At 42.9% G+C, this 27,632-nt stretch overlaps 1 protein-coding gene and 1 pseudogene across 2 annotated transcripts in view; one reads left to right on the top strand and one right to left on the bottom strand.

Annotated features, from left to right (window-relative positions):
- Positions 1 to 966: 966 nt before the first annotated feature.
- The window catches only part of HOPX (HOP homeobox), a 34,061-nt gene continuing 7,395 nt past the window's right edge, over positions 967 to 27,632 (bottom strand). Inside the window, exons 2-4 of one of the 2 annotated variants that reach the window (XM_055294645.2) lie at positions 10,836 to 10,960; positions 8,926 to 9,081; positions 967 to 1,765 (exon numbers count right to left, since the gene is read on the bottom strand). In XM_055294645.2, the coding sequence (XP_055150620.1) occupies positions 1,688 to 1,765; positions 8,926 to 9,081; positions 10,836 to 10,877 (276 nt within the window). In that variant the 5' untranslated portion in view covers positions 10,878 to 10,960 and the 3' untranslated portion in view covers positions 967 to 1,687. The remainder of the gene's footprint in view (positions 1,766 to 8,925; positions 9,082 to 10,835; positions 10,961 to 27,632) is intronic. The other variant, XM_063610458.1, reaches the window with a different exon arrangement.
- Positions 18,856 to 18,990, top strand: LOC129492465 (uncharacterized; annotated as a pseudogene).

The following is a 27,632-nucleotide window of genomic DNA, read 5'->3' as shown; positions in this document are numbered from 1 at the left end:
CATACCTGTAAGCCCAGCTACTCAGGAGGCTAAGTCAGGAGAATCACTTGAACCTGAGAGGCAGAGGTTGTGGTGAGCCAAGATCACACCACTGCACTCCAGCCTGGGCAACAGAGTGAGACTCTGTCTCAAAACAAAAAAAAGAAAATAAAGAAACAAGCCTATTTGCTTAATCCATTGTAATCAAGTCACTCTTCCAGCAATCAAACACAGTCTTAACTGATAGACTATTAAAATGGTGTCTTTGTCTGTTTGGCTGCTATAACAAAATATCTTAGATTGGGTAATTTGTAAACAACAGAAATTTATTGCTCGCAGTTCTGGAGGCTGGTAACTCCAAGATCAAGGCACCAGCAGACTATGGTGAGCCCTCAATCTGGTGAGGGTCCATTCCTCCCAGGTGCTTCCTATGTATCCTCACATGACAGAACGGCAAACAAGCTTGCTCAGGCCTCTTTTATAAGGCAGTAATCCCATTCATGAGGGTGCAGCCCTCATGACCTAGTCACCTCCCAAAAGCCCCACCTCCTAATATCACCACCTTAGGGATTAAGTTTCAACATATGAATTTTGTTGGGGGCCGGGGTGTGGGCGGGGGGGACAGGACACATTCAGGCCATAGCAGACATCTAGTGTGCTATGATAGAAAATGGATGCAAATTGACTGTAGAGTTTGTTAGAACAGTGCTGCTCTAACTTCCACGTGCATATAAACCGCTTGAGGGTCTTTAAAATGCAGGTTCTGATTCACTGGGTCTGGAATGGGGTTTGGGATTCTGCATGTCTCACTGGCTTGAAGCTAATGCTGATGAGGATGGTCCTGGACCACACTTTGAGTAGCAAGGATTTAGAAAATGGCAGCTCTCCTGGCCAGTCAGCTCCTACCACATAGGAGCTATTATTTTGTTTCTCTTTGATATGTTTCGTATTTGGTCAAAAACCTGCAGAGAACTCACTCAGTGCATCTTCAACAAAAAGTTAAGGTTTTATTTAGAATATCATTTTACAGACAAAAAGCAGTTCACTTTATTTAGCAAAATAAACTTAACCAATGCATTTAAATATAGTAAATTCAAGACCTTTGGTGGTTTTTTTTCTTAGATGCTTGCTTTTTTGCCATTTGGAGTTTCTGTCTTCTGGCCCAACAGGCTTCTTTCCAAGTTAATGCAGCTATATTCCAAGGAAGTGTTTTATGAAATCTGAATACTCAAACACCCCTTCTGTATTTTCACTCAGCCATCATTGTATTATATGAAGCATAAGGAAAGTGACTTAGGAAGTAAGTTCAGAGGGAAATGTGTTCCCTTCTCCCTCATATTATCTTTTCAACAGAGGCCTAGATTGCTAAATGGATTATGAAAGCAAATTGCTACTGGGAGGTGATGGTCAAAAGCAAACTTAGATGGTTTTCACACCATCTGTCATCATGACTCAAAGGGAAGTGCAAGCCACACCATTTTTCCAGTGAAGCCACTGCTTTACACAGAAGATACACATAGCTTCCTATTGTTATTTTCTTTTCTAATTATGTACATTTAGAAAAAAAATACAACACTGTGTTAAACAGCAGGACAGCTAGCAATGGAACATACAACACTATGCTGAAAAACCACAACAGCTTGGTTAAGCGGAGGAGAGAAACAGAGATGGTCTTCACGGAGTGAAGCTGTCAATGCCTGCCATCTCCTTAGTCTGTGACGGATCTGCACTCTGAGGGCAGGCCTTCTGAGCGCCGCCACTTTGCCAGGCGTTGCTTAAACCATTTCTGGAAGAGAGTAATGAGAAAAAATATTTGTCACATACAGAAAAACTGAAATGCCTGTTCCCTTTCTAAAAGGTAGCCTCTGTGGCACAAGTGGAAAGGAGAGAATCAAGGAATGTTTCCATAGGGATGGTTCTCACTGTGACACTAAGCTTTCCTGCCTCAGGACCTTTGCACATGCTATTTCCTATGTTTAGAATATTCTCTCTTCATTCTTTATCTGATGATCTCCCTGTCATCCTCACATCTCAGCTTAAACAGGACCTTCTCAATGAAGCCTTCCCTGATCACTCTAAAGTGGGTTTCCCACTCATCTTACTTCTCAATTTAGTATTTTGTTACTTTCACAGAACTTTTAGCATCTGCCATGATTTACTTGTGTATTCACTTGTTTTAAATCTATATTCCCTTCTAGAATGTAAGACCCATGAAAGCAGAGACTGTATTCATCTTACCACCATTGCATCCTTAGCCCCTAGTGCAAAGGTTTAAGAGTTAGAAATTAATCAATATTTGCTGAATAAATAAAAGAAGTTAAAGCATCTCCTTAATGCCCCAGATAGATCTCTATGGCTGCTGTATTTCATCAATGTATGCTCAGCTCACCAAAGGCCTTCCTCATTCTTACTAACTAGGGACTTACTAACTAGCAGTTAGTAAGAATTTGTTGAATAAGATTAACAGGTAACTGAGCACTGCACAACCTCAGAGTACTCCTTGGGGATGCATGGAGTAGGCCAGCCCAATTTATCCTTCTCCAGGGCCACTGAGCAGTGAGAGAAGCTAAAGTGGGCCTACCACTTTACTCAGAATCTCTCAGCTCTCTATGACCCAAATATTCACCCCTTACAGAAGTGACCATGGATGTGCAGAAGGCCCCAGATGGGATGTTTCTAGACACGGTGTCCTATGAGGCCTAGAACATGCCTATATGTTGTAAGGCAGTGTGGTATACTCTTGGGAAATCAGTGGCTGCCTTTATCTTGCTAACTGGGATGGCACAGCACTCCCCAAAGAGGAGAACAGGAGAACCATGCTGGGGATAGGGCCAGGGTCTGGACCAGGTTGATCAAGAGGAAACTGGGAATAAAAAACAAAGCAAAACAACTTTGAAGAGAGACTAGTGAGGAGACAGATGCGCAAGCATTGACCTACATTGGAGAGGACGAGGAGAGAGCTCTATGGGAAGTCAGCACCTCCCCCAAGCTCTGTTCTCCTGTGCTTCCCAACCATTCACATGTCATGGGCTACATTGAGAAGGATGATATTTGTGTGTCACTGGTGTGTAGGCAGGCTGTGTGGTAGGTGACCCCCCAGGGTTCTGCAGCCCTGGGCTCTGCCAACAGGAAGCTCTAGAGTAACTAATTGGCTAAGAGAACTTGAGGAAGTCCCTAAAAATAGAGCACCAATCATCTGTAAATAAAAACGTAAGCTTAGGGGGTTTCTACTGTCCCTTCTGGTATTTCTATAATTCACCTGTTCTAGGGGTAAGGGGATGAGGAACAGGAAGGAAGCAGAAAGAGCACAGCTGTGAGATGCCAGATCTGGGATGTGCTGATGGAGATGGGATGGTGAGAAACCTCTAGAGGGCTCCCCACATAGCATGGCTTGATGCCTATACAGATACTCACTCAGAATGAACAGGATGGGCTCTAGGAAGCTGAAAGGGAATTCAGTATATAAGCCCAAGATCAGAAGAAAGTGTGAGAACCACAGGGGGAGAAGGAGCAGGGCCTACAGGAGAGGCTGTTGAGCTTGAATGGGGGTAAGGCTCTGCAGGACTGCTTCGGGCTCCACATCAATGCTAAGCTGGCTAAATAGCATGGGAACATACCAACACCTCACCCACCTGTACAGCAGAGTTTACACACTGAAATGCCTTACACAGTTGTCAAGATCTTACATACCTTTACACTGGGGCAGCAGTAGAGAAAAGTAATCTAAAGCCAAGCACAGCAGACTATCATGGGGTAGACTTCTCTTTGGGGGCTACTTTCTGGGTGCTACATTTTGCTCCTGGAGATCACTACCCTTCACGAGAAGAGAGAACTCATGGAACTTTGGCAGCTTCAATCGAAATTCTACTGCTAAGGGTGGGCCCATTTTCTTCTGTAACCTGTGTGCGCGTGTTCAGTTAACTCTGGATTCTGGTATGAGAGCAGAAAGGTTCCAGTTTCATTAATGAGGTAGCTCTGTGGCGGGGGTTTCAAGGATACAAGGTCTGATTAAATAGGATTTCCAGTTACTACAGCTGAATAAATGGCAGCATTGTAAAGACTGACTAATTAAAATCTGGAGGAGGAAAATCTCACTTTCTATCAGATTTCATTTAAGACAAAATGGTTGAGCTGGTCTCATTTAAAAGAGCCACCCACATCTTTACACTAGGTAATGAAGCAGAATATTGATGGAATGTTACTGAAAGTAACTTCAGCAGGGACCACATTTGTGGTTTTGTGAGTTGGTACCCAAATGCTTAACACACTGAGCCCTAACACTGGGGATGGGAGGAGGTCAAGAAAATCTCAACTATTTTTTGAAGATGCATATTTTAAATCAAGTATATATATAATAATTTAGCAAAACCAGTTGCAATCCAACAGAAATCACTAAATACCTTGCTTGCTTTTTTCCCTTTAGAGCTGCATCTTATCAGTCTCACTCACATCAGTGCTAATTTTCCACCTGGCTTTATTCTCCTCTTCTTTGTTTCAGTCATCCACTGGGAAAGACATTCATCCCTTGCTTGCTTGTAAATGAATGCCCTCATTACCCTTGCCCATTGATGGAGATTTATTTACTCTGAGTAAACAGATGATAATTAGACGCTGTGATGGGAAGGGGCTGGGGCAAAGCAACATTGTTCCTGTCCTTTTCTCTAGTAACTAACATTTCATTCTTTTCAGGAAGAGACCTTTAGAGGTCTTTATTCCACCGATAAAACATCCAGCGACTAAAACCACTGGGTTCTGGGAACAAGCTCAGGACATCAAGAGGAGATAAAAATACTTGGAGACTTCCCTAAGAACCAACTCCAGTTACACTGTGCTTGAATTGAAGAGAAAGGGGGAGAGAGAGAGAGGGAGTGTGTGTGTGTGTGTGTGTGAGTGTGTGTGTGTGTGAAAGTGTGTGTGAGAGTGTGTGTGAATGTGTGTGTGTGTGTGTGTGAGATAATAGAAAACACCAGATCATCCCAACCTCCCAGGGGGCTGAGGAAGGAGCTTTCCCAGCCTCTTCTAAAACTGACTTCAAAATAAAAGACATAGGGCTGGGATTCTGTAGGTTTTCATCTAATTTAAATCTAGGAGATATTTAGATTACTGTTATGAGAAAAACCCATTCTAACATCCCAGTAAATGCAACTTAGAAAGTTATTTCAATCACAGCACCCTTCACTTTACTTTGAGTTCTTATGGGTGCCACCTCCACCCCCACAGAGAATTTTGTCCTGAAGTGGGACAGTTATAAAGAGGTCAGCAAATCTCCCAAGACAGAGAATGTTTCAACTTCTTAGTTCCGCTTGTCCCTGCCCAAGTATCAGCCCTGTGAATCAGTTCTGGTAACTATCTCGCAAGAGCACTGGGCAGCTCAGGCTTCTTTTTGTTGTACTGAAGTACTACTTGTTCTAGGGAAGTTAAGAATATGATTCCATTTCTGGAGGTGGGTGGTGTTGGGGTGGGATGAGGACTCAGGCATATGCAACAAATGTTAGTTTGGCTTTAGTGACCCTTTCCCATGGAAAGGAGCAACACCAGTAAGAACAGAGATAGGGGAGGCTGGGTGCAATGGCTCATGCTTGTAATCCCAGCACTTCGGGAGGCCAAGGCAAGAGGATTGCTTGAGACCAAGAGTTGGAAACCAGCTCAGGCAACATAGTGAGACCCCCCATCTCTACAAACAATTTAAAAATTAGCTTAAAAATTAGCCAGATGTGGTGGTAGTACATGCCTATAGTCCCAGCTACTTGGGAGGCTGAGGTAGAAGGATTGCCTGAGGCTGGGAGGCCAAGGCTGAGGTAAGCCATGGTCGTGCAACTGTACTCCAGCCTGAATGACAGAGTGAGACACTCTCTCTAAAAGAGAAAAAGAAAGAAAGAAAGAAAGAAAGAAAGAAAGAAAGAAAGAAAGAAAGAAAGAAAAAGAAACAGGAGAAGTGTCAATACCAGACACTACTTATATGTAGGCCCAGCAGGCCCTAGCCTCCACAGAGTTATTTAAAGGGTCCTCAAGACCTGCTATAAACAAAAATAATTTTAATGACTGAAAGTTCGTCACTGGGCATATGTCTCCAGAAGACGCTTTCTTTTTGCAATATTTTTAAATAGTTAATATTTTTATTTTTATTTACTTATTTATTTTTAGACAGTTTCTCCCTCTGTTACCTAGGCTAGGTAGTGCAGTAGCATGATCATAGCTCACTGCAGCCTTGAACTCCTGGGCTCAAGGGATTCTCTTGCCTTAGCCTTCAGAGTAGCTGGGACTACGGGCACGCACCAGCACACCTGGCTGATTTTTTTATTTTTTTATTTTTTATTTTTTGTAGAGATGGGCAGGGTCTTGCCATGTTGCCCAGGCTGGTCTGAAACTCCTAGCCTCAAGCAATCTTCCTGCCTCAGCCTCTCAAAGTGCTGAGATTACAGGTGTGAGCTACTGTGCCCAGCCAGACACTTTCTTTTTCATAGGAGATACTCTTTAAAAATATAAATGTTGTTTGAGAAGATGAAAGAAGAAATCGTTCTCATTCACCAGTACCCATGGGGGTAGTGGGGTGAGAGGGGAAAGAATGGGAAATTGAAAGATGATACCCAATCCAGTAAGGGCAAGCAGACAGCCTGTGGTTCCTAGGAAGTCTCTTTCTCTGAGCTTGCTAAGTGCTGCCTGTCGCTAAGCTCTGGGGTTCCAGATGCTTCCCTGCAGGTCAAGGCAGGAAGACAGAAGGGCAAGCCAAGCTGTGGTAGCCGTAGGGAGGAAGGAGGTGTCAGTCCTGTGGCAGGAAGAGGAAGCCAGGGGCCCTGCTAAGAGGCTGACTCACCCCACATCCACTCATTTTGGGGCTGGGTCTACCACTTGTTTATTTGAGAATGGCAGAAGGGGGGAAATGGGAGGACTGCCTGAGAGGTGCAGAAGACCCTGCTATGCAGAGGTCTGAATTGGCTGACCTCAGTCACAGAAAAAAAAGCAGGTGCCCTTTTCTTCTTCCTACCCCAACCAGATTTTATTTCAATTCTCATGTGAATCTTGAGGAAAGGTTGAATATAGCCTGGGAGGCCTGTTGCCTAATGCAGAGGAAAGATAGCACCAAGTGAGTCGTCAGTTCTTTCCTCCTGCTCATCTAGTGATTTCTAAGCCTCCTCTCTGGGGAGAGCATAGCATGGTGGTTAAGAGTCTGGGCTTCCAGGGTTCAAATCCTGGTCCTGCTGCCTTCTGGCTGCTGTCTTGGGCAAGTATGTTTAATCTTTCTGTGCCTCAGTTGCCTTATCTGCACAAGTGGGCTAATAGTATCTACCCTCACAGCATTGTTGAGACAAATAAATGATTTACTACTCGGACAGTGCCTGGAAAAATGCCTGGCAAGTATTAGCCATTACAAAGGTCAACGTAATTATGCTGCTTTATAGGTAAGGTGACTGATGGCAACTCGCCAGGCACAATCAGAGGCCGAGAAGGGGTTGGACCTCTTGTTGGTGCTGTGTCCACAATATTTCACAGCCTTGTTTTTCAAAGATAAGTTGTCTCCATGATCACTCCTCTTTTCTAAGCATAGCGTGGGATTTCAAATGATAAAATTTCAGCAGGCTGCCTTCTCAGGGGATGCCAAGAAACATGAGCTGTTAGACTTGGGTTACAGTAAATCACCTTCCTTTAAGTTCTGGTTCTGGTTGGCCAGACAGCTGTTCCATTTGCTAAAAATAGATATGTTTGCCTTCCTATTTGACCTGTAAATGACAGGATCATCTATGGACAAGCTCTCCAAAGAGTGCCTCTGGCTTAATTAGTAAAAATAATTTTGGACTTGGGGTCCCGGGTCTTGGTCCTAGGATCTACTGGATCCATTACAAGTTTCTAAACCTCAACTGAGCATGGCTCATGGTGACAGGACAGGTGCCTGATGCTCTGATATGTAAAATAGGAAAAATAAGAATGTCTCTGCTTTAGAGTTGAGGTTAGAAGTGTGAAGTGCTTTGGGGACCCACAGGAGAGATGCTAGATCAGTTCCAAGTAGTCTTATCATGCAAAAAGATTGTCCTTCCATGACCAAAGGGAAAAGAGAAGTCGGAGTTTAGACAGGATTTCAAAAGTCAGCTAAAGGCTCCAACATTGCACCTGTGGTTAACAACCGCAGGCAGTGCTACATTCTTTACCTGGCATTTTTCGGGATAATACAGGAGCATTTAAAAAATATATAAGTCAATGAATGCACTTAGGAGGACATCGGCTGCCGATCCCGTCAGCTGAAATGTCAGCTATCTACCGTCTTATAAAACGCCAGGAAAAACCTCTAAACCTTAGAGCCGGGGAATTTTTTTAAAAATCGGAACCAAATCTCCCTGGCTTCGTGCAGTGTGAGTTCTGCAGCTCGGGGGACGCTGCAGTGTGATGTGGTGGAGGGAGCATGCTTCACGGCTCCTGCCATCCTGACAGCGCCCTCCCTCCCGGCCTCAGCCTCCTGGTTCGCCAAACCGGAGGACTGAATTTATGGCTAGCTGGTCTCTGGGGCGCCTTCCAGCTCTGACATTCCCGCCTAGAATAGATCTTCCCGAAGGTTTCGCAGAAAGACCAGAGGGGACAGAGCCGGGAAGGCGAGACAGGGACAGGAGAGAGACTCTGCTCCCAACTCGCAGAGGGAGAAAGCGTGTATCCTGGGCTGCCGGGGAGAGTGGAAAGGCAAGGACTGGTGACCGAGGGGTTTCTGCGCAGCTCCCGGGGAACCACGGCTGGATGGGGGTGGCGGGGAGACCGGGCGCCCATGGGAGCGGAGAAGCGGGGAGGCGGCGGCGGGAGCCATGCAGGGTCTGGGCCCTCGGGATGCGGGCAGAAGCGATGGGAGATCGGGGCGAGGGGAGGGCAGCCCGGCGGGAGGCGCGGACGACCAGGACCGCCCAGCCGCGAGAAGGCTCAGCCCGGGCTGGGGTCGGGGAGCGCCGGGCGCGTGTGGGGACGCACCTGGGTCTCCTCCTCGGAAAGGCCGGCCTCGGCCGCGATGAGGCACAGCGTGGTGGAATCCGGGTGCTTGTCGACCTTGTTGAAGTTGTACTCCAGGATTTCCACCTGGTCCTCCGTGGGGCCGCTCGCCGTCTCCGCGGACATGGTCCCTGCGCGCTGCGGGGCAGGGAGAAGCGGCGGCGGTGAGCGAGGCGTGGGGAGGGCGGGACGCAGCGAAGGAAGGCGGTTGCGGCGCCGCCGGGCAGCCCCAGCCCCGGGCCGCCCCCTCCCGCAGCGCCACGGCCGCGCAAGTCCCCGGCGGCTGCAGGCTGAGCGGGGGCTTACGGCTGCCCCCCACCCGGGCCTCCCTCCCCCGACGCAGCGCTGTTGCGGGCTGACGGCAGAGCCTAGCGTCCCGCGCCTCCCGCGCCCCCCGGGACCCCTTGCAGCAACTGGATCCCTGCCTGCGACGGGGGCGAGATAGATGACTCTGCAGGTCCTCACCGCCCTCCGGCTCTAAGGAAGGAGTGAAGGAAGCGCGGGGGTGATTTTAAGAAATCCCCTTAAAAACTTCCTCCTGAAAGGGGGACCTCCCCTGGGGACAGACTTGACAGATCGCGAGGGTGAGTTCGCCCGAGTCCGCGGCTAGCCGGCCTCCCCGGTAGACGGCCTTCTGTCTCTGCAGTGGGTTGGCGCTTTGGGGCCCTCTCCAGGCAGGGCTGCACACCCCACCCTTCCTCCAAAAAAGTTCCCCGCAAGACAAGTTACTTCTCAAAGTTGGGGAGATGGAGGCGGTGCTTTTAATGTCTTTCCATTTTACAGAGATGGAGATAGGTCCGCAAAGAAGTGATTTAAGGCGGGGGATTGAGACACGGGAGAAACTTCCACCGGTGGGCTTCCACGTGCCACTCTGCCGCTCTGCAACCTCCTCCTTCAACCCTCCGCCCCCGCTCTTTCTAAGTATGCTTTAGTGAATCCCCAGCCTGCAGTCACCAGGCCGCTATTCCACAATTTACGGCAAAGAGCCTGCCTCACTGTGTGCTCCCCGAGGGGAGGACTTGCAAGATGGAGCCAAAATCCAACTGAGGAGGCTCCAGTCAGCTGTCTTTTAAAATTTCAGACTTCCCTGTGATTGTACTAAAATTTACTATAAAGTCAGGAAAATGGGCCCATCACAAGCTTCAAGATCTCTTGTATCTGCTTACTTTAGAGCTAACCATTACTCTAGCAAATTTGAAGCAACAGGACTTCCTGCTGGGTTCTCTGCATACCTACAAAGTCTCTGAATTGGGACCAAAACTTAAAAATTTTAAACATTGGCAGATGTAACCCCATCCACCTCCTCCTGCTAACTTAAGATGCATGAAGGTATAAAAGTTGGAGTCTTCAAGATATCCTTGGCTGTGGGTTTGGCACACCTGTCAGGACTTGACTGTCGCTGACAGTAAAACACAAGGGCAAGTGTGGGAATCACGTTGGTTTGTTGTTTTAACAAACAATTGCAAAATCATCCAGCACAATCCTGAGTAGGCCGTGACGTGGTTTGTGCCTGGGATGAGCCACACTTCACTGATGTGCCGGCAGCATGTACCCAGTGCTGCTATAACCTTCTCCACTGTGACCTGCATCTTCTACTTCCTAAATAAATGTCTTTACCTCTCCTTTGGGTCACTTTGAAGGGGCTTTCAGGCACAACGGGAAGTCATTCTACTGTTGAGAGTCTGGCTCAAGTCACTTGCCAAGCCACCATGAAATCCCATGTTTTTAGGGGATTCTGTGCCTTCCCACCTAAAAATCATAGCACTGATTCTTGTCACGGTGCTGGGCAGGAGAGGGTCATACCAGGTCAGAAACACTTCCTCTTCTGTGTGCACCCATTGCCCGTACCTCTGACACACAACTTCAGAGCTGGGAAGAACCTTGGAAATTACCTCTTCCAGTCTTCTTCTGTAACAGCCCAGGAAAATGAGCATAGGAAGACTAACTTTCTGAATGTTGCCCAGTTGGTGACCTGTGCTCCGCTAGACCCTTCTCAGTGGGTCAGTCTGTCATTAGTCTGGTAGGAAAAATAGGGCAGTAGTCATAATGCAGGCAGGAGCTCATTGCCATTTTGAATGGGCATAGACTGTCCTAACTCTAGCCAAAGTTGCCCACGGGAACCACCCACCACTGCTTGCTTTGCCTGAAAGAAAACAAGGGCTGGGAGACAGCTGCCTCTGATTTTACTTCTTGCCTTAGAAAGATTCCAGCTAATTTTGTGTAACATAGTTGTGCCGGCTCTTCCATGAAAATTTTGGCTTTTTCTTTGTAGAATCCTCAGTCCTTCAGAAATATTAATTTCTAAATTGACTGTTCTGCATATACTTTCCCCTCTTTTTTGGTTATTTAATTCCTGTTATAAAACTCAAGGGCTGCTATTGGTCTTACATTTAATTTAGTGCATTTTATTTTATGAGATTTCTGTGGCTTCTTGTTACAGGACTTTGTATGAGATTTTGTGGAGAGGTCCTGGTTAACTTTAAAGAACTCCTTGGGTTAGTTGGCTGGGAATTATTGCCTTTGGTTGGCTGCTGAGACTTGTGGGAGGACCATTTGGAAGCGCCTACTTCTCCAAGGTACACCAAGCAAACCTGATTTCTAGAAACGAAGATGGAAGATCTCTATAGTCAAATGTATCTGTTATTTCTCTGCAAAGCTCTCAGCCCTTTGCTTGATAAATGTTTGCTGTTACTTCGTTTCTTCTCTCACTCTGTCTCTCTTAAAGAAGATATAAATCAAACTGCCTGGGTAACCTTGGCCTTTTAAAGCTTTTCAACTATTTCCAGTAAGAAAACAGTTGAGAAGTTTCTCTGAAGATAGTCTAAACAATTTCAGATTAAAAGAACTAAAAATACTTTAAAGCTACTCAGACGTTAATCTTAGCACAAGTTTTATTGTTGTGGCTATTCATATCTCATCAAACATTCAAGGAGTAATTTGTCCTGTGGTTATATTTTTCCTTTGTGGTTTGGAGAAGACATTGCATAAGCGTCTTCAAGATGTTAAATGCAAACTGCTGGCTTTTTTCTAAATTAATTCCCATGCCTGGGGTAGACAGTTGTGTCAACCCAATGGCTCTATTTTTGTCCCCTAATCCTGTAATCATTTATTTTAAAAATATCTACCTATATAAACTAGTTCACAAAAAGCGCTATCAACTGGGAATCTTTGGTTACCTCTGTAGTAACCAAAAAATTGCTTTGGGCTCACATTTGCCATCTTATCCTCCCTCTCCCAGCCATTCTGACCTCTTTGTAATAGCACTAATATCAAACCAAGAACAAAAGGTTATCAATGGCAGATTCTCCAAATAAACCCAGAGTCCTGTGGTGAGTTGGCCAAAAGGGAAACAAGCCAGTGGATTATTCTTTAGCCTATATTTCTTTTATGTTCATTGTGAACTTCCTGGAAGCAATGGGCTCTTGAAACATCTTGTATTTTCCTAAGTGAGAAAAATGATGTGTGGCCACTTCCGCAAGAGAAGTGGTGGGTCTTTGGAAGGGGATGGGGTCTTCCCCTTCGTCACTTATTCAGTTACTCTGAAGGGGGTAGGAGGGCGCATCGCCCAAGCTGTCAAGGCCCCCCAGAAATTGAAAAACAGAAGTCGAGTATTCATCTGCCTCTCCAGGCTAACACAAGAGCTGGAAAGAGAGAGAGAGAGAGAGAGAGAGAGAATTGTTCTTTTAAGTATAAACTTGGAGATTGGTATCCTTAAGCTAACAGCAGTGCTTCTCAAGCCTAGATGGGCTTCAGAATTACCTGTGGAAATGTCTAAGCCCACCATAGACCTCTTGAACCAGAACTGCATTTTAGAAACCTAGCACGAGAGAGACACAAAAAGTACTTCAGCTCTTAAAAAGATTTGCAATTTAATCATTCAAATCAATTCTAAATATTCTTATGCCTTATACCTGCTCTAATGCTGTATATCATCTTAACATTTAAGTAGATGGTAGGTTGAAGTCATTTTAAAGGAATAAGCTTTTAGAAGTAGATATCAGAATGACTAATTTAAACCTAATGCTATTAATCTTTTGTATATGTGGTCAGAAATGGGGAAAATGCCTTTAAAATTATAAATTAGCAAAAGAAAACAGATATTCTCCAATGCTTTCAAAAGTTCAGAAATGAAATAAAACTCTTTTAAAAACCTTTCAGAAAAAATGCATTCTTGTGTTGAGATCAGAGTTTAAGAAAGCAAATCATTGAAAGGAAAACTCCTTCCAGTTCATCACACACATTTTAAGTAAATGACTTACATGCCAAAAGTCACAATGGAAAAGATTTGGCAGTCTTAAGTATTACTGTTCTCCTCTAATTCTTTAAATTTCCCAATGAGAAAAATGCTAAAATTTAAGTTATTATTTATGTACAAAACATATTTAATAGAACTCTGAATACATCCCAAATACGTAGCATCATTGCTACCTTTACGGGAACAAGATCCCACATCTAAATAGGAAAATGCATTTTAAAATGTTATATTGATTTCAACTTTACATATTTAAAAAAACTAGAAAGAAATACCACAAAATGTTAACAGTGGTTATATCTAGATTGTGCAACTATGGATTTGCACAATCTAAAACATTTTCTTCTTTATATTTTTCTGCTCTTTCAAATTTTCTATAATAAGCATTTATGACTTCGGGATTTGAAAAAAAAATTTTTTTCCCCTATATAACAATGTCCTCAATCAGACCAGTTGTCCACTTTGCTCAAAGTTTTATTTGATTATTGGTACCAAATAACATTTTTGGAAAAGTGTGAGAGTTGTCCTCCAAGATTATTTAGAAGATTAGGGAAGTAAATATTTTCACTTTTCGTGTAAACATTATTAGGTATCAAATAGATATATGTAATGTCCATGTAAGTTCTGAAGCATAAATTAAATAAACACTAGTGAACCCCGCTCAATTTAAGAATTAAAGCATTACCAAGACTATGGAAGCTATCTGTTTTTCTCCCCAAGACCCATCCCCTTGCTGACCTGCCCCCAGAAAAAAAACACAATTCTGAATTTTGTATTAATCATTCCTTTGCTTTTCATTTTATTTCAATTTTTTAGAGGCAGGGTCTCGCTGTCACCCTTAGGTTGGAGTGCGGTGGTGCGATCATAGCTCACTGTAACTCCCGGGCTCAAGTGATCCTCAGGCCTCTGTCTCCTGAGTAGCTGGGATTACAGGTATGAGCCACTGCATCCAGCCACTGCTTTTTAAATTCGTTCTATCACATATGTATGGATCCCTAAAAGAACTTTTGTTTTAGTTTTGCTCTTGAGTTGTTTAAAAATGGTGTCACACCATATATAATTTTTCTGCAAATTGCTGTTTTCACTCAACAGTGTTTCCAAAACAAATCCACATTCTGCATACAGAGAAGTTCATTCATATTCAATGCTGTTTCTTTGTTGTGAATATACAATTTATGTAGTAGATGTCTTTTCCTACGGTGGATATCTAGGTTGTTTCCAGAATTTTTTCCATTTGAACATTGCCTCTTTGAACACTCCTGTATATGCCTTCTGCAGCCTCTCTATGAGGATTTCTCTAGGGTATATAGTAGGGGTAGAAATCCTGGTTTATACAGTGTGTGCTGTTTAGCTTTACAATATAATGTCAACTTGTATTTTAACGTTGTTGGACAAAACCACCCCCCTTACCACCAGTGTATAGCACTTCCTTTGCTCCAAATCCTCATCAACACTTGTGTGGCCAAACTTAGTTTTTGCCAAAGTTGTTGTGTGTTCTTTTTATCCGTGAATAGTATCTAAGCCTTCTTGAAGCTATTTATGTTTTCAGCCTGCATGACATCTTGGGGCTAAAAGTTTCCACATGTTTACTGTTTACTGTGTAAAAATATTTCCTGTTGCAGCCCAAAAGCGGAGTTGAGTTATTTTGTGAGAGTTATGGACTGTGTTTCCAGGCTAGCCCAGTTATTTCCATTGGTCACCAAGAACAATACAAATATAATGTATGGAAAACTAATTACTAAGATCCTTTGTCTGTATCATGCTAAAAATGTTACCATTTTCCCTTCTACAGAACTCCTGGGAGTCAGGATTTGATTTTGCGCTTTAAAATATGTTAGCCATATTAATTATTGGTCCCTCCCACAAAAGTAAATATCAAAGTTTCCAAACGAAAACCACAGAGATAGATTGAAAATGACCCATTAAAGAAGAAGAAATAAGGGAGAGATGGAAAGTGTAAAATAAAAATGAAAAGAAAGTGTAAAAGAAAGATGGACAGAAAGCTGTTAGGCTGTGGGTTTAAAATAGGATATCCATGTAAACTCAGATAATGAGCTTACATGTTTAAACAGCTAAGTGCCAGTTCAAAAGCAGTTTGGTAGTTATTTTCATTTCTCTCACAATTCTCTCTTAGAAATCAGAATGGAGTTAGTTCTAAAGAGTTAAATTGTCTACAGCATCAGAGGAAGACTCAGAATTCTACCTTTTATTCTGGCTATAGCAGTAAAGGCTCTTGATTTCATGAGCATCAAGATTGATTCATTCATCCAAATGTATTATTTCCTTCCTTCCTTCCTTCCTTCCTTCCTTCCTTCCTTCCTTCCTTCCTTCCTTTCTTTTCTTTATTCATTCCTTCCTTTTTCTTTCTCTTTCTTTCTTTCTTTTTCTTTCTTCTTTCTTTTCTTTTCTTTCTGACAGAGTCTCACTCTGTTGCCCAGGCTGGAGTGCAGTGGTGTGATCTTGGCTCACTGCAACCTCTGCCCCCTGGGTTCAAGCGATTCTCCTACTTCGGCCTCCTGAGTAGCTGGGATTACAGGTGCACACTACCAACCACACCCTGCTAATTTTTGTGTTTTTAGTAGAGACGGGGTTTTGCCATGTTGGCCGGGCTGGACTGGAACTCCTAACCTCAAGTGACCTGCCTGCCTCCGCCTCCCAAAGTGCTGGGATTACAGGCATGAGCCACTGTGCCTGGCCCCCAGATATATTTTTCTTATGCTCTATTGATGTCAGAGGTTCTAAGATATCACCAAATCACCTATTTGAATCTTTAAGCTCGAACTTAATCATTGTGTATCCCTTTAGTGAAGAGTTGGGGCTGGAGATAGCCTGTCTTTTCTTTCCCACTGTGGGATATAGGCCATTGTCAACTTTTTCCTGCTTCATTGCTTGGCTACTGGGGTGACATTCTTTCAGACTTGCATCTCTTTAAAAAGCCCTAACGTCTACTTAACGTTAGGCAATAAAGATAATGGAATCTCTCCTTTCAAGTTTTGTTCTGATTCCATTTTTCACAAGAGTAAATTGAAATGTAGACGATTTGGGCAGGTTTTTCCTTTGTTCTGTAAAAGTTTGAGCTCTTAACTTTTGACCCCATGTAACAATTACAGGTACATGCCGAACCACTTGCTATCAGGACAAGCAAGCATGCTGTACTCCTAGAACACACTGCACTTGACTTGATGAGGCAGGAAGACTGAGATGACAACTATACTTGAATTCATGCCATTCCCACCGGTCACCAGTGACCACACCCTCCTAGGTACCTCTTATTCCTGCAATTTTTGTCAGGTCAGGGTGTCATCAGGTTTGGTTTTTGATGTTTCAGCCCTGCTACGGGATGGTAATATCTCAGTAGTTAATCCATCTCTTAAAAATACGAAGTGCTGCCTTTTGAAATTTTTCAGTTCTGCATATATGATGTGTGCCTTTTTTTTTTTTTGAGACGGAGTCTCACACTGTCACACGGGCTGGTGTGCAGTGACACAATCTCGGTTCGCTGCAACCTCTGCCTCCCGGGTTCAAGCGATTCTCCTTCTTCAGACTCCTGATTAGCTAGGATTACAGGCACCCACCAATCACGCCCGGCTAATTTTTTGTATTTTGAGTAGAAACGGGGTTTCACTATGTTGGCCAGACTGGTGATGAACTCCTGACCTCATGATCCGCCCGCCTCGGCCTCCTAAAGTGCTGGGATTACAGGCGTGAGCCACCGCGCCCGGCCTGACGTGTGCCTTTATAGGTGCTCTGTGTAGTTGCTAGACCAGCTTGCTATTTCCCAGGTCCTCCTTTCTAGGTTGGCTTTCCTCTTGCCTCAGGAACCATTCTGTTTTAGAAACACGGCAGAATTAAGAACGAAATGAAATTGGAATTAATGTAGAAAAAAGGTCAAATAATGAGAAGTCTTCTGTACTGATTACCTGAAATGGCACTTTGCTGAGCCTCCATTTCATTTATGTGAAGAAGGAATATAATAATGTCTACCTTTGCCTAGTTCACAGCTTTATGGTAAAGTTCTTATGATGTTATTATAGGGAACATGTCTCTCAACTGTAAAGTGCTTGCTTGGAAGATATTATTATTTTTTGAGATGGAGTCTCACACTATTGCCCAGGTTGGCGTGCAGGGGCGTGATCTCAGCTCACCAAAACTTCCACCTCCCGGGTTCAAGCGATTCTCCTGCCTCAGCCTCCCTAGTAGCTGGGATTACAGACATGTGCTACCATGCCCGGCTAATTTTTTTTTTTTTTTTTTTTTTTTTTTTTTTTTTTCAGTAGAGACAGTGTTTTGCCATGTTGTCAAGGCTGATCTCAAATTCCTAGCCTCAAGTTATCCACCTGCCTCAGCCTCCCAAACTGCTGGGATTACAGGCGTGAGCCACCATGCCCAGCCTGATATTACTATTAAAAAGCTATGAGCTAGGCTTTCAGTAAACGATCCCCCGGATGGCAAACCAGTAAGAAGAGCTTATAAATTTCACTTCTTCTGGGTTACAATCTCTTATCTTTCTGGAATGGTAAAGCACAATGGTTGAAATTAGACCCCTTTAAAAAAACAAACCCAATGCTGTATATTTGCTTTATCATAACATGTATCCCTGCATGGTACTTCTCAAGAATGGCATGGCGGGGAGGGATGCGATATCCTAAGCATGTTTTCTCATTATGCACTTGTACACTGCGCATTGGTTTATACTTAGTTGTTAGCATTTTCACTAAAATAATAATTTCTCTGCTCCTTCCTCACCACCACTCCCCAGTTCCTCTTCTCCTCTCATCTATTAATGAGGAAGCATAAATAGGGAAGAAGATGAGTAGTGAGGAAATTGATAACAAGGAGGAACAAATATTTTATGAATTGGTGAGTCAATTTTTTGAGATTGTCATGGCCTATGAGAGTAATGACCAAATGGAAATTCTTTGGTTTTTTTTGTTGGAGACAGGGTCTTGCTCTGTCACCCAGGCTGGAGTGCAATGGCCCAATCATGGCTCACTGCAGCCTCAACTGCAGGGTTCAAGCGATCCTCCCACCTCAGCCTCCTGAGAAGGCGGGACTACACATGAGCACCCTGACGCCCAGCTGATTCTTTATTTTTAGTAGAGATGGGATCTCGCTATGTTACCCAGGCTGGTCTCAAACTCCTGAGCTCAGCACAGTCCTCATGCCTTGGCCTCCCAAAGTGCTGGGATTATAGGCATGAGCCACACCATGCCTGGCTGAAATTGTTTTGAAATAATTTGTTCATGAGCCTGTCTTCCCCAGTACATTATATGCACTTCTATGGGGGATGTGTCATTTCTTATACATTTAAATCTCCCCAGTATTCATTAGGAGAGTCTGGCACTTAATATGTGCTCATTGGATGGCTGTTGAACAGAACCTAAACAATGGCATTTGACATGACTTGATTTAGGACATAACTTCGGAGAAAACTGCTCTGTGTTCAACAAGGACTAGCCAAATGTAAAACTGGAGAAAATAACACTCTAGCCTTTTGATATCATCCTCAGTGCCCCCCAACAACATAGAGTTGATTCCTATTGATGAATCACCTACAGAAACCTCACCTCTGTTATTATAACAATAGTGACAACATATTTATTGGATAATTACTATGTGCCAGGTCCTGTCTAAGTGCCTTAGATGCATTCATTCACTTTATCGCTTCTCGGCCTTTTGGCTAAGATCAAGTGTAGATGCATTCATTCACTTTATCATCAGAGGAGCAGCAACACTATGTGTTCTTATTATTTTCATTTTATATATGTAGAAACTTATATAGATGGAAACTTATATACCTTCCCAAGGAGATGGATATTACTTCCTCCAAATCACAAATCTAGTATGTGACAGAGCAGAGATCCAACCCAGAAAGTCTAACTTCTGCATCCATGTTCTTATTCACTACACCATCTTCCTCTTTGCACTGAATAGTTCTGCAGACAGCGGATCCGTGATGGGAAGTTGTGGTAAAAGGGGCAGTAGAGCCGGGTGGGCTCAAGAAACAGAAGAAAGGCAGTGCCCTGTGTCTGCCCTGGCTCCTTGTGGGGTGGGGCCAGTCTGAGTACTTCCTTCCCTGCAGCATGTTTCTCAATGTTGGTGACCAGACATGGCTCTGCCCTAGCTCAATGGATTAGCCAGTGATTTCAGTTAAAACCACAGGCACTACCAGCCAGGCTGGCTTTCCTTCTCCACACGCTCTTCTTCAATTGATGCAGACATCATTGAAAGATGGCATTATGTGAATAATATAGAATACAAACAAGAAACGTTACAGCGTCTGATAGAATAGAAAGGCTGGCTTCAACCAGACCAGCTGGAGCTCAGTGATGATTGCTGCCACTTAATCCCTAGAGGTACAGAGTTTTGTAGAATTAAGGATCTTCCTGAAACCGTTGTTGAAACCAGTCTCTCAGTAGTCCAGACTTTCTGTAGCCACTTGCTGAAAACAGGAAGATATTATGAAAAGCCATTGGAGGAAAGGGTGTCTGCGAATGACTTCCAGCAGTGAATGAATCATTAGTCAACCCTGGACATAAAACTCTGCATATGCCCTGAGTTCTTTTCATTGATAGCCCAATTCGTGTTCTAATCTTGTATGTGGAAACCTGGGGAAATAGTGAAAGATGTTCATAAAACCTTAGGCTTCTTCTTTGAACGTGCTATGAAATAAGTGGAGTATTTAATCTACTTTGGTAGAAATAAATGGGCAAACAAAAGAAAGCAATTCCATTTCCAGAATTTCCATATAGGAGAGCTCCATTTTGTAAACAGGTTGCTTTTCTAAAGGTCTAGTCTAACTCTATGATGATTGTTATGAATTCAGAAAAAATTTTCTCGAGAAAGAATATTGTAAGTGTGTAGATAAGATCCCAGGCTAACCCACTAAAGGTTACATAGATACTAAACTGCTATATATCTGTAATGGAAAAAAGTATAAAATAATCCTATTGAAATATCCTGGTGAAATTTAATAAGTGATTTAAAAGAAAATACTTAAGAAAATTCAGTTTTAATTAAAATCTTGCTTAGGGAAATGAGGTTTTGGTGCAGATATTGAAGAGGGTTTCAAGGAACTGTTGAGGACTGTACAGATTTATAGCACAACTTCAATGTGTCCAGGTATCCAGAATTGTCACTGAAACATTGGTAGGTACTCAGTGAATATCTATTCAATGCATATTGATTGAATTTCATCTTCCCTTCAGGAAGTATGACTTTCCTTTATCTTGACATAAAAGCATAAGGCTCTCTTTAGAAAACACTGATATTTTCCCCAGATATCAGAAATCTATCTGCCTCATTTCTTGGTGTATTAGGACATTAGAGATTTTCAAAGAGATTTGATAATTCAATTTGTTTGACAAATCTGACCCCTTCTCTATTAGCCAGTTTGAAAAGCCCTGAGTGCGTGGCTGTGCCCCATAGAAATCTCTAGGACAAATTGTTTTTGTTTCTCTGTTTATATTTGATCACAGGACTGACTCTGTTGGAGAGGTAATGGATATTCACACTTACTAAGCATTAGCACAACCATATTGACAATAACCAAAGCAGGCAGAGGCCCAAGCATAACTCAGTCTACCGGACAGAGTCCTACCCTAGGTATTCAAGTTGCAATAAAAATGAAAGATCAGGAAATTTGAAGCTAAAATCTTTCTTCTTACCTTTAACCGCAGAGCTGCAACACTATGCGTTTTTAAGAGTGAAAAACAGCCTCCTGTTCATCACTGTGGTTCAGTATATGTTGTTCCGTCCTCCAACATCCTGACAGACCTGCATTTTGCTAATCCCTAACAGCAGTAGTGATACCTAGGTGCAACTGGAGCATTTTTACTATTCTCTACCTAAGTGAGAAATTTAACATTTTATGTATAATAAAGGGACCAGATATCCAGGTTTGCCTGGGACACTTCTGATGTATGCCTGTTGTACTGGTGTGATTATTAATAATTTCGAGATGGAGTCTCACTCTGTCATCCAGGCTGGAGTGCAGTGGTGCGATCTCGGCCCACTGCAACCTCCGCCTCCCGGGTTCAAGTGATTCTTGTGCCTCAGCCTCCTAAGTAACTGGGGCTGCAGGCGCCTACCACCATACCTGGCTAATTTTTGTATTTTTAGTAGAGTCGGGGTTTTGCCATGTTGGCCAGACTGGTCTTGAACTCCTGACCTCAGGTGATCCACCTGCCTTGGCCTCGCAAAGTGCTGGGATTAACAGGAGTGAGCCACCACACCCGGCCAAATTGATTATATTTATATACTTGTGTCATAGATGAAATAAAGTGAACAAAGGAGAATGGAAATATCAATGTGAGAAATAGGTTGTTTGAGAAATTATTAATGTTGTTAATTGTGAACAATAAAGAAAAAGCAGGAGTTACTTTGCATTTTCTTCTCCTCATCCTTCTACCCAAGGCACCAGAAAGGAGATAGAAAGATTTTGGCCTCTCATTTCCCTACCGAACCACCAAGTGGTGCTGTCAGGCAGGAACAGTTTAGTTGCTGGCCAGAGCTCTTGGCATGTGGGAAGACAGAGAAGCAGAAATAAAGTGCCTGTTCTTTTTTTAGTTTTTTTAGAGATGGGGCCTTGCTGTGTTGCCCAGGCTGGTCTTGAACTCCTGGCCTCAAGCGATACTTCCAAGTCATTGAAATTGCAGGTCTGAGCCATTATGCCTGGCTCTGAAAGAAGATACTTTTGAGTATATAGCATTAGTTGCAGAGGGAATGTTTGTGTATCTGTAATGGGTAAATTATATGTAGGAAATACACTTTAAATCTTCACTAATGAATGAAAATATTAAACTGGTATGGAGTCATAGGAAGGGCACTGGGTATGGAGTCAGGGCTGGATTTCAGTTCTAACGCCTCCACTTCATACTCATATATCCTTGGCTGCTTTATTGAACTTATTTAAAACCTAGTTCTCTTCTCTGTAAAATGTGGCTAAGAATGTCCTTCCTTGCCTCTTTACTCCAGTTGTGATCCAGTGAGATTATGCTCATGAAACAACCTTGCACTTTTCTAGTGTAAAATGGTATATGCATTTCCCGAAGTGCTATACTTACTTCTTAATCTAGAAAAGTGAAGGTGTGGGCCAGATGAATTCTGAGGGAGTTTCTCTTCTCAAATTCTGACAGAGTGGCCTAGGTTTTAAGTGATCATGTTCTTCCTCATCAACAGTTTGCTGATGTCGCTGACTCAAGAAAGAAGAACACGGAGGCCTATTCTAGGCTCTGCTCCTGATTTGCTGAACACTTTGTGCCTAGTTTCTACTTCAAAGGACAACGGAAGAACCCATGAAACACTAGGAACCAAGGTGCTTGTTAGTATTCAACCTGGCTGTTGAGTTAATGTGATCATATAATTTGTCACCTAACCTAGAACACTGAAGAATAAAAGGAGTGCTATTAATAATTACATCAGGGGAGGCCGAGGCAGGTAGATCACCTGAGGTCAGGAGTTCAAGAGCAGCCTGGCCAACATGGCAAAACCCCATCTCTACTAAAAATACAAAAATTAGCCAGATGAGGTGGTGGGGGCCTGTAGTCCCAGCTACTCAGGAGGCTGAGGCAGGAGAATTACTCAAACCCAGGAGGCAGAGGTTGCAGTGAGCCGAGATCACACCACTGCACTCCAACCCGGGTGATAGAGCAAGACTCTGTCTCAAAATAGTAATAATAATCACACCAGTACAACAGGCGTGCATCAGAAGTGTCCCAGGCAAACCTGGATATCGGGTCTCCTTATCATACATAAAATGTTAAATTTCTCACTTAGGTAGAGAATAGTAAAAACGCTCCGGTTGCACCTAGGTGTCACTACTGCTGTTAGGGATTAGCAAAATGCAGGTCTGTCAGGATGTTGGAGGACAGAACAACATATACTGAACCACAGTGATGAACGGGAGGCTGTTTTTCACTCTTAAAAATGCATAGCGTTGCAGCTCTGCGGCTAAAGGCAAGAGGAAAATAGCTTCAAATTTCCTGATCTTTCTTTTTTATTGCAACTTGAATACCTAGGATAGGAATCGGTCCGGTAGACTGAGTTATGCTTGGGCCTCTGCCTGCTTTGATTATTGTCAATATGGTTGTGCTAATGCTTAGTAAGTGTGAATATCCATTACCTCTCCAACAGAGTCAGTCCTGTGATCAAATATAAACAGAGAAACAAAAACAATTTGTCCTAGAGATTTCTATGGGGCACAGCCACGCACTCAGGGCTTTTCAAACCAAATAGAGAAGGGGTCAGATTTGTCAAACAAATTGAATTATCAAATCTCTTTGAAAATGTCTAATGTCCTAATACACCAAGAAATGGGCCAAATAGATTTCTGATATGGGGAAAATGTCTCAATATTTTCTAAAGAGAACCTTTAAACCATAAGAGAAATGTGTTCTACTAAGCTTGGAAGCAAATAACAAACGGATCAACTTTCTAAATAGTTTGTAGAGAGGAGAAACGGCTCAACTAAGTTTAAATGACAGCTAATAAATATTCCTTTTGTGTTTTGGAGTCTGTTATTAATTTTTGATTGCCCATTTAACTTCTTTTGTTTAGGAGAACATTAATTAGATTAATTAGGTCAATACGCTGAATGATAGATGTATTTGTTGCATGGAAGAGGACGGGTGCTCAAAAACTTAAATGATGATAGAAATCAGTTTGGTAGTTTAAAAAAATCTAATACAGGCCGGGTGCAGTGGCTCACGCCTGTAATCCCAGCACATTGGGAGGCTGAGGAGAGCAGATTACTTGAGGTCAGAAGTTCGAGACCAGCCTGACCAACATGGTGAAACCCTGGCTCTACTAAAAATACAAAAATTAGCCAGGCATGATGGCGGGCGCCTGTAATCTCAGCTACTCGGGAGGCTGAGGCAGGAGAATCGCTTGAACCCGGGAGGTGGAGGTTGCAGTGAGCCGAGATTGTGCCATTGCACTCCAGCCTGGGTGAAAAAAAAAATCAAATACAGCTAAGCCACACATACAATGGAGAATCAAGTAGATAAAATTGTCATTGCTCTGTAGACATCCAATCACTTTAGAACATTAAAATGTTCTTTCTAAAAATATTCTCATTCCCAGTACCTGACTCTGAAAAGAGCTGTTCATTTGTAATTCTGGGGATGTGACATCATGATTGGTTTTTTTTGAAAATATATGCTGGGTTCTACAGTATTTTTGCCTGAGCTCAAATTACATAGTAAGATACATTAGAGACCTGTGTGGTGTTGCACATGCACCATGGGTAGATTTTCAGGCTGCCCAATCACATGCCTTTCCTTAGGCCATTAGACCGTCTACTGCAAGCAGACAGAACTTCCTCAGGTTAGTTGTGTATTTTGAAAAGTCCAGAAAAGAGTCTTTGACAGAATGGAATTATCTCTTTGCATAAATATATATTAATAGATTATTATTTTTATGGTCCAACTACCATTCTTATTTTATGACTATAATTAGGTCACGGATAAAATGACCCACAGCTGGTACCTTGCAGAACTCCAAATTATGCCAAAGTCCAACCACCCGTGCTGCTTGTTGCCATGCTACTCAGTGATATGGACCTGATTTTTTTCCCCAATTGAGTGGTTTTTATGAGCAGGCGTTCAGCTAATAGGACAAACAGAGGGTGTGCAGCTTTAGCCAGCTCACTAACATCACGAAATAATTGAAAAGGACAGATACACCAGAATGTCCAGCTCAGGGGACAGCTTTGAACCTACCATAGATCACTTTTCTGAGCATCAGCTGTGATACTGCAGAAAGAGATTGAGTGAAGCTTCAGAAGACCCGGAGTCTCCTTCCAACTCTATCACATAGTCTCCAGGTAACTTTGGACAACTCTCTTAGTTGCTTTAGATGTCCATTTCATCACCTACTATTGAAGCTATTAGCCTGCCCCACCTGTCACACAATGTTGTAGGATTCAATGAGATGGATTATGTTTATGAATGGCACTATAAATTATCAACACTACACAAATACAAGGTACCATTATTAAGGTTCTAATCTAGCTTTCCCAGTGACTCAGGATATAATTGGGCAACTAAATGACATCAGGTTTTGCAATCATTAAAATGGCAAAACATTTTAGAAACTTCACTCAACCTCATGACTAATAAGATTTCTTAGAACATTTCATTTGCTTTTTCTGGGTAATCAATAACCAATATCGAGAAATAAAATGCTTCTAGAATTTATAAAACCAAGTTTAAGAAAATGACATTTGGTTGGGTACAGTGGTTCATGCCTGTAATCCCAGCACTTTGGGAGGCTGAAGTGGGAGGATCACTTGAGGCCAGGAGTTCGAGACCAGCCTAGGCAACATGGAGAAACCCCGTCTCTAATAAAATTACAAAAATTAGCCAGGTATGGTGGCACACGCCTGTAAGCCCAGCTGCTCTGGACGCCGAGGGACAAGAACCACTTGAACCCGAGAAGTGGAGGTTGCAGTGAGCCGAGATGATGCCACTGTACTCCAGCCTGGATGACAGAGCGAAACTTTGTCTTAAAAAAAAAAAAAAGAAAAGAAAAGAAAGAAAGAAAAGAAGATGACATTGAATGCAACCTCCCACTGCTAAATTTGATTGGCTAAAAAATTATTATTATTATTATCATTTGAGACAGAGTCTCACCTGTCTAATTTTTGTATTTTTAGTAGAGACAAGTTTTTGCCATGTTGGCCAGGCTGGTCTCCAACTCCTGAGCTCAGGTTGTCCGCCTGCCTCAGCCTCCCAAAGTGCTGGGATTACAGGTGTGAGCCACTGCACCCAGCCTGACTGGCTAAAAAAAAATTTTTTAATAAAAAAAAGAAAAGAAAATTATATTGAGAAGGGGAGATCACTGAAGATTGTGCTCTTTTAGTTCTAGAAAATTATTTGTCACTCAATCTCTTATTAAAGTACAAGGGAACATGGAGAAGCTTGTAAATGTTTGAAATACTAACTGGTTACATTTTGTCTCCATTTATCATGGACAGTTCAATATTCCATGCTGCGTAAATAAAACATAAGCTCTCTAGTCCACCCCTTTCCCTTCCTGTTTCCCATGAACCAGATCTAAAGGCCGGTAGAACATACGTATGAGACTATTCATTACAACATCATTTCAGAGAATTGGAGCAAGAAAGATGTCCATTACTGCAGGAGTCAATAAGTAAAAGATACATATAGTTAACAGACTATTGATAATAATGCATTAGAAATATCATCAACAACACAGATGCATCTTAAAATTACAGTGTTCAGTGAAAAGAAAGAGAGAAAAGAGGGAGAGTGGGAGAGCAGGAGAAATGGAATGAGATACAAAACCTAAGAGGGGGTCCTGTGTATGCCATGAATTAAGGACTATGTTAACTCATCATAGGCCTAAAGACAAACAAAAAAAAGGGCTTTAAAAAATAAAAGATTGGTGGACTGCCCCATCTTTCAGAGCTTGCCTGTAATTAATTCTTTCCACTACATTTTTTGTATAATGAGGGAGTACTTCATGGCTTACTTAATGTTCTTTATACTGCAGCCCCACCAACCCTTGGTCTTGGATTTTTTCCTCAAAAGCCAAGGTGAAGAGCTGGTTATTAACCTCCACGACCTCCTTCTACGCTTTTCAACACCATCATTCAGTGGCTTTATAGCCTTCTCTTGTCCGAATTAAATAACATCAGGCCTTTCTGTGTTCCTTATAGATCTGATTTGAGTGTGTGTGTGTGTGTGTGTGTGTGTAGTCTCGCTCTGTCACCCAGGCTGGAGTGCAGTGCTGTGATCTTGGCTCCCTGCAGCCTTCGCCTCCCAGGTTCAAGCGATTTTCCTGCCTCAGCCTCCCGAGTAGCTGGGATTACAGGCACGCACCAACATGCCCAGCTAATTTTTGGATTTTTAGTAGAGACGGGGTTTCACCATGTCGGCCAGGCTGGTCTTGAACTCCTGACCTCAGGTGATCCACCCACCTCATCCTTCTAAAGTGCTGGGATTACAGGCATGAGCCACTGCACCCAGCCCTAATTTTACTATTGTTTAGTCAACTATTGTTTAACTCTTGAGTTAGTTCCAAGAACTCTCCTCCCTTTTCAACTGTGGAACCCCGAGCCAGGTACAGTGTATTAATGAAAGTAGGGGTGGCCTCCTGCTTTCTTTCCTCCTGCTTCATAAATCCCAGTTCCAGCTATCTCCAAAGATGCTAGTCTATGTCCCAGGAAGAGGGTAAGGCATGTATAATAAAGTGATAGATACTTCCAACATTAGTTATTGAATTAAATATTAGCCACTGAATTAAAGTTTTTTGTAAAACAGATTTCACTCCTGGCACCAGCAAACTGAAAATCTGGAAAAGGTTGATGGGGATATCAGGGCTAAGGAAGATTGTTTATGTACATTTCCTTAGGGAGAAGCCACAAGGAAGAAGTGAACATACATCAACGGCTAGACTATCTAAGCAGATCTGT

Source organism: Symphalangus syndactylus, chromosome 10 (genome assembly GCF_028878055.3).
Source record: "Symphalangus syndactylus isolate Jambi chromosome 10, NHGRI_mSymSyn1-v2.1_pri, whole genome shotgun sequence".
Lineage (NCBI taxonomy): Eukaryota > Metazoa > Chordata > Mammalia > Primates > Hylobatidae > Symphalangus > Symphalangus syndactylus.
This window is presented reverse-complemented; position numbering and strand designations above follow the sequence as displayed.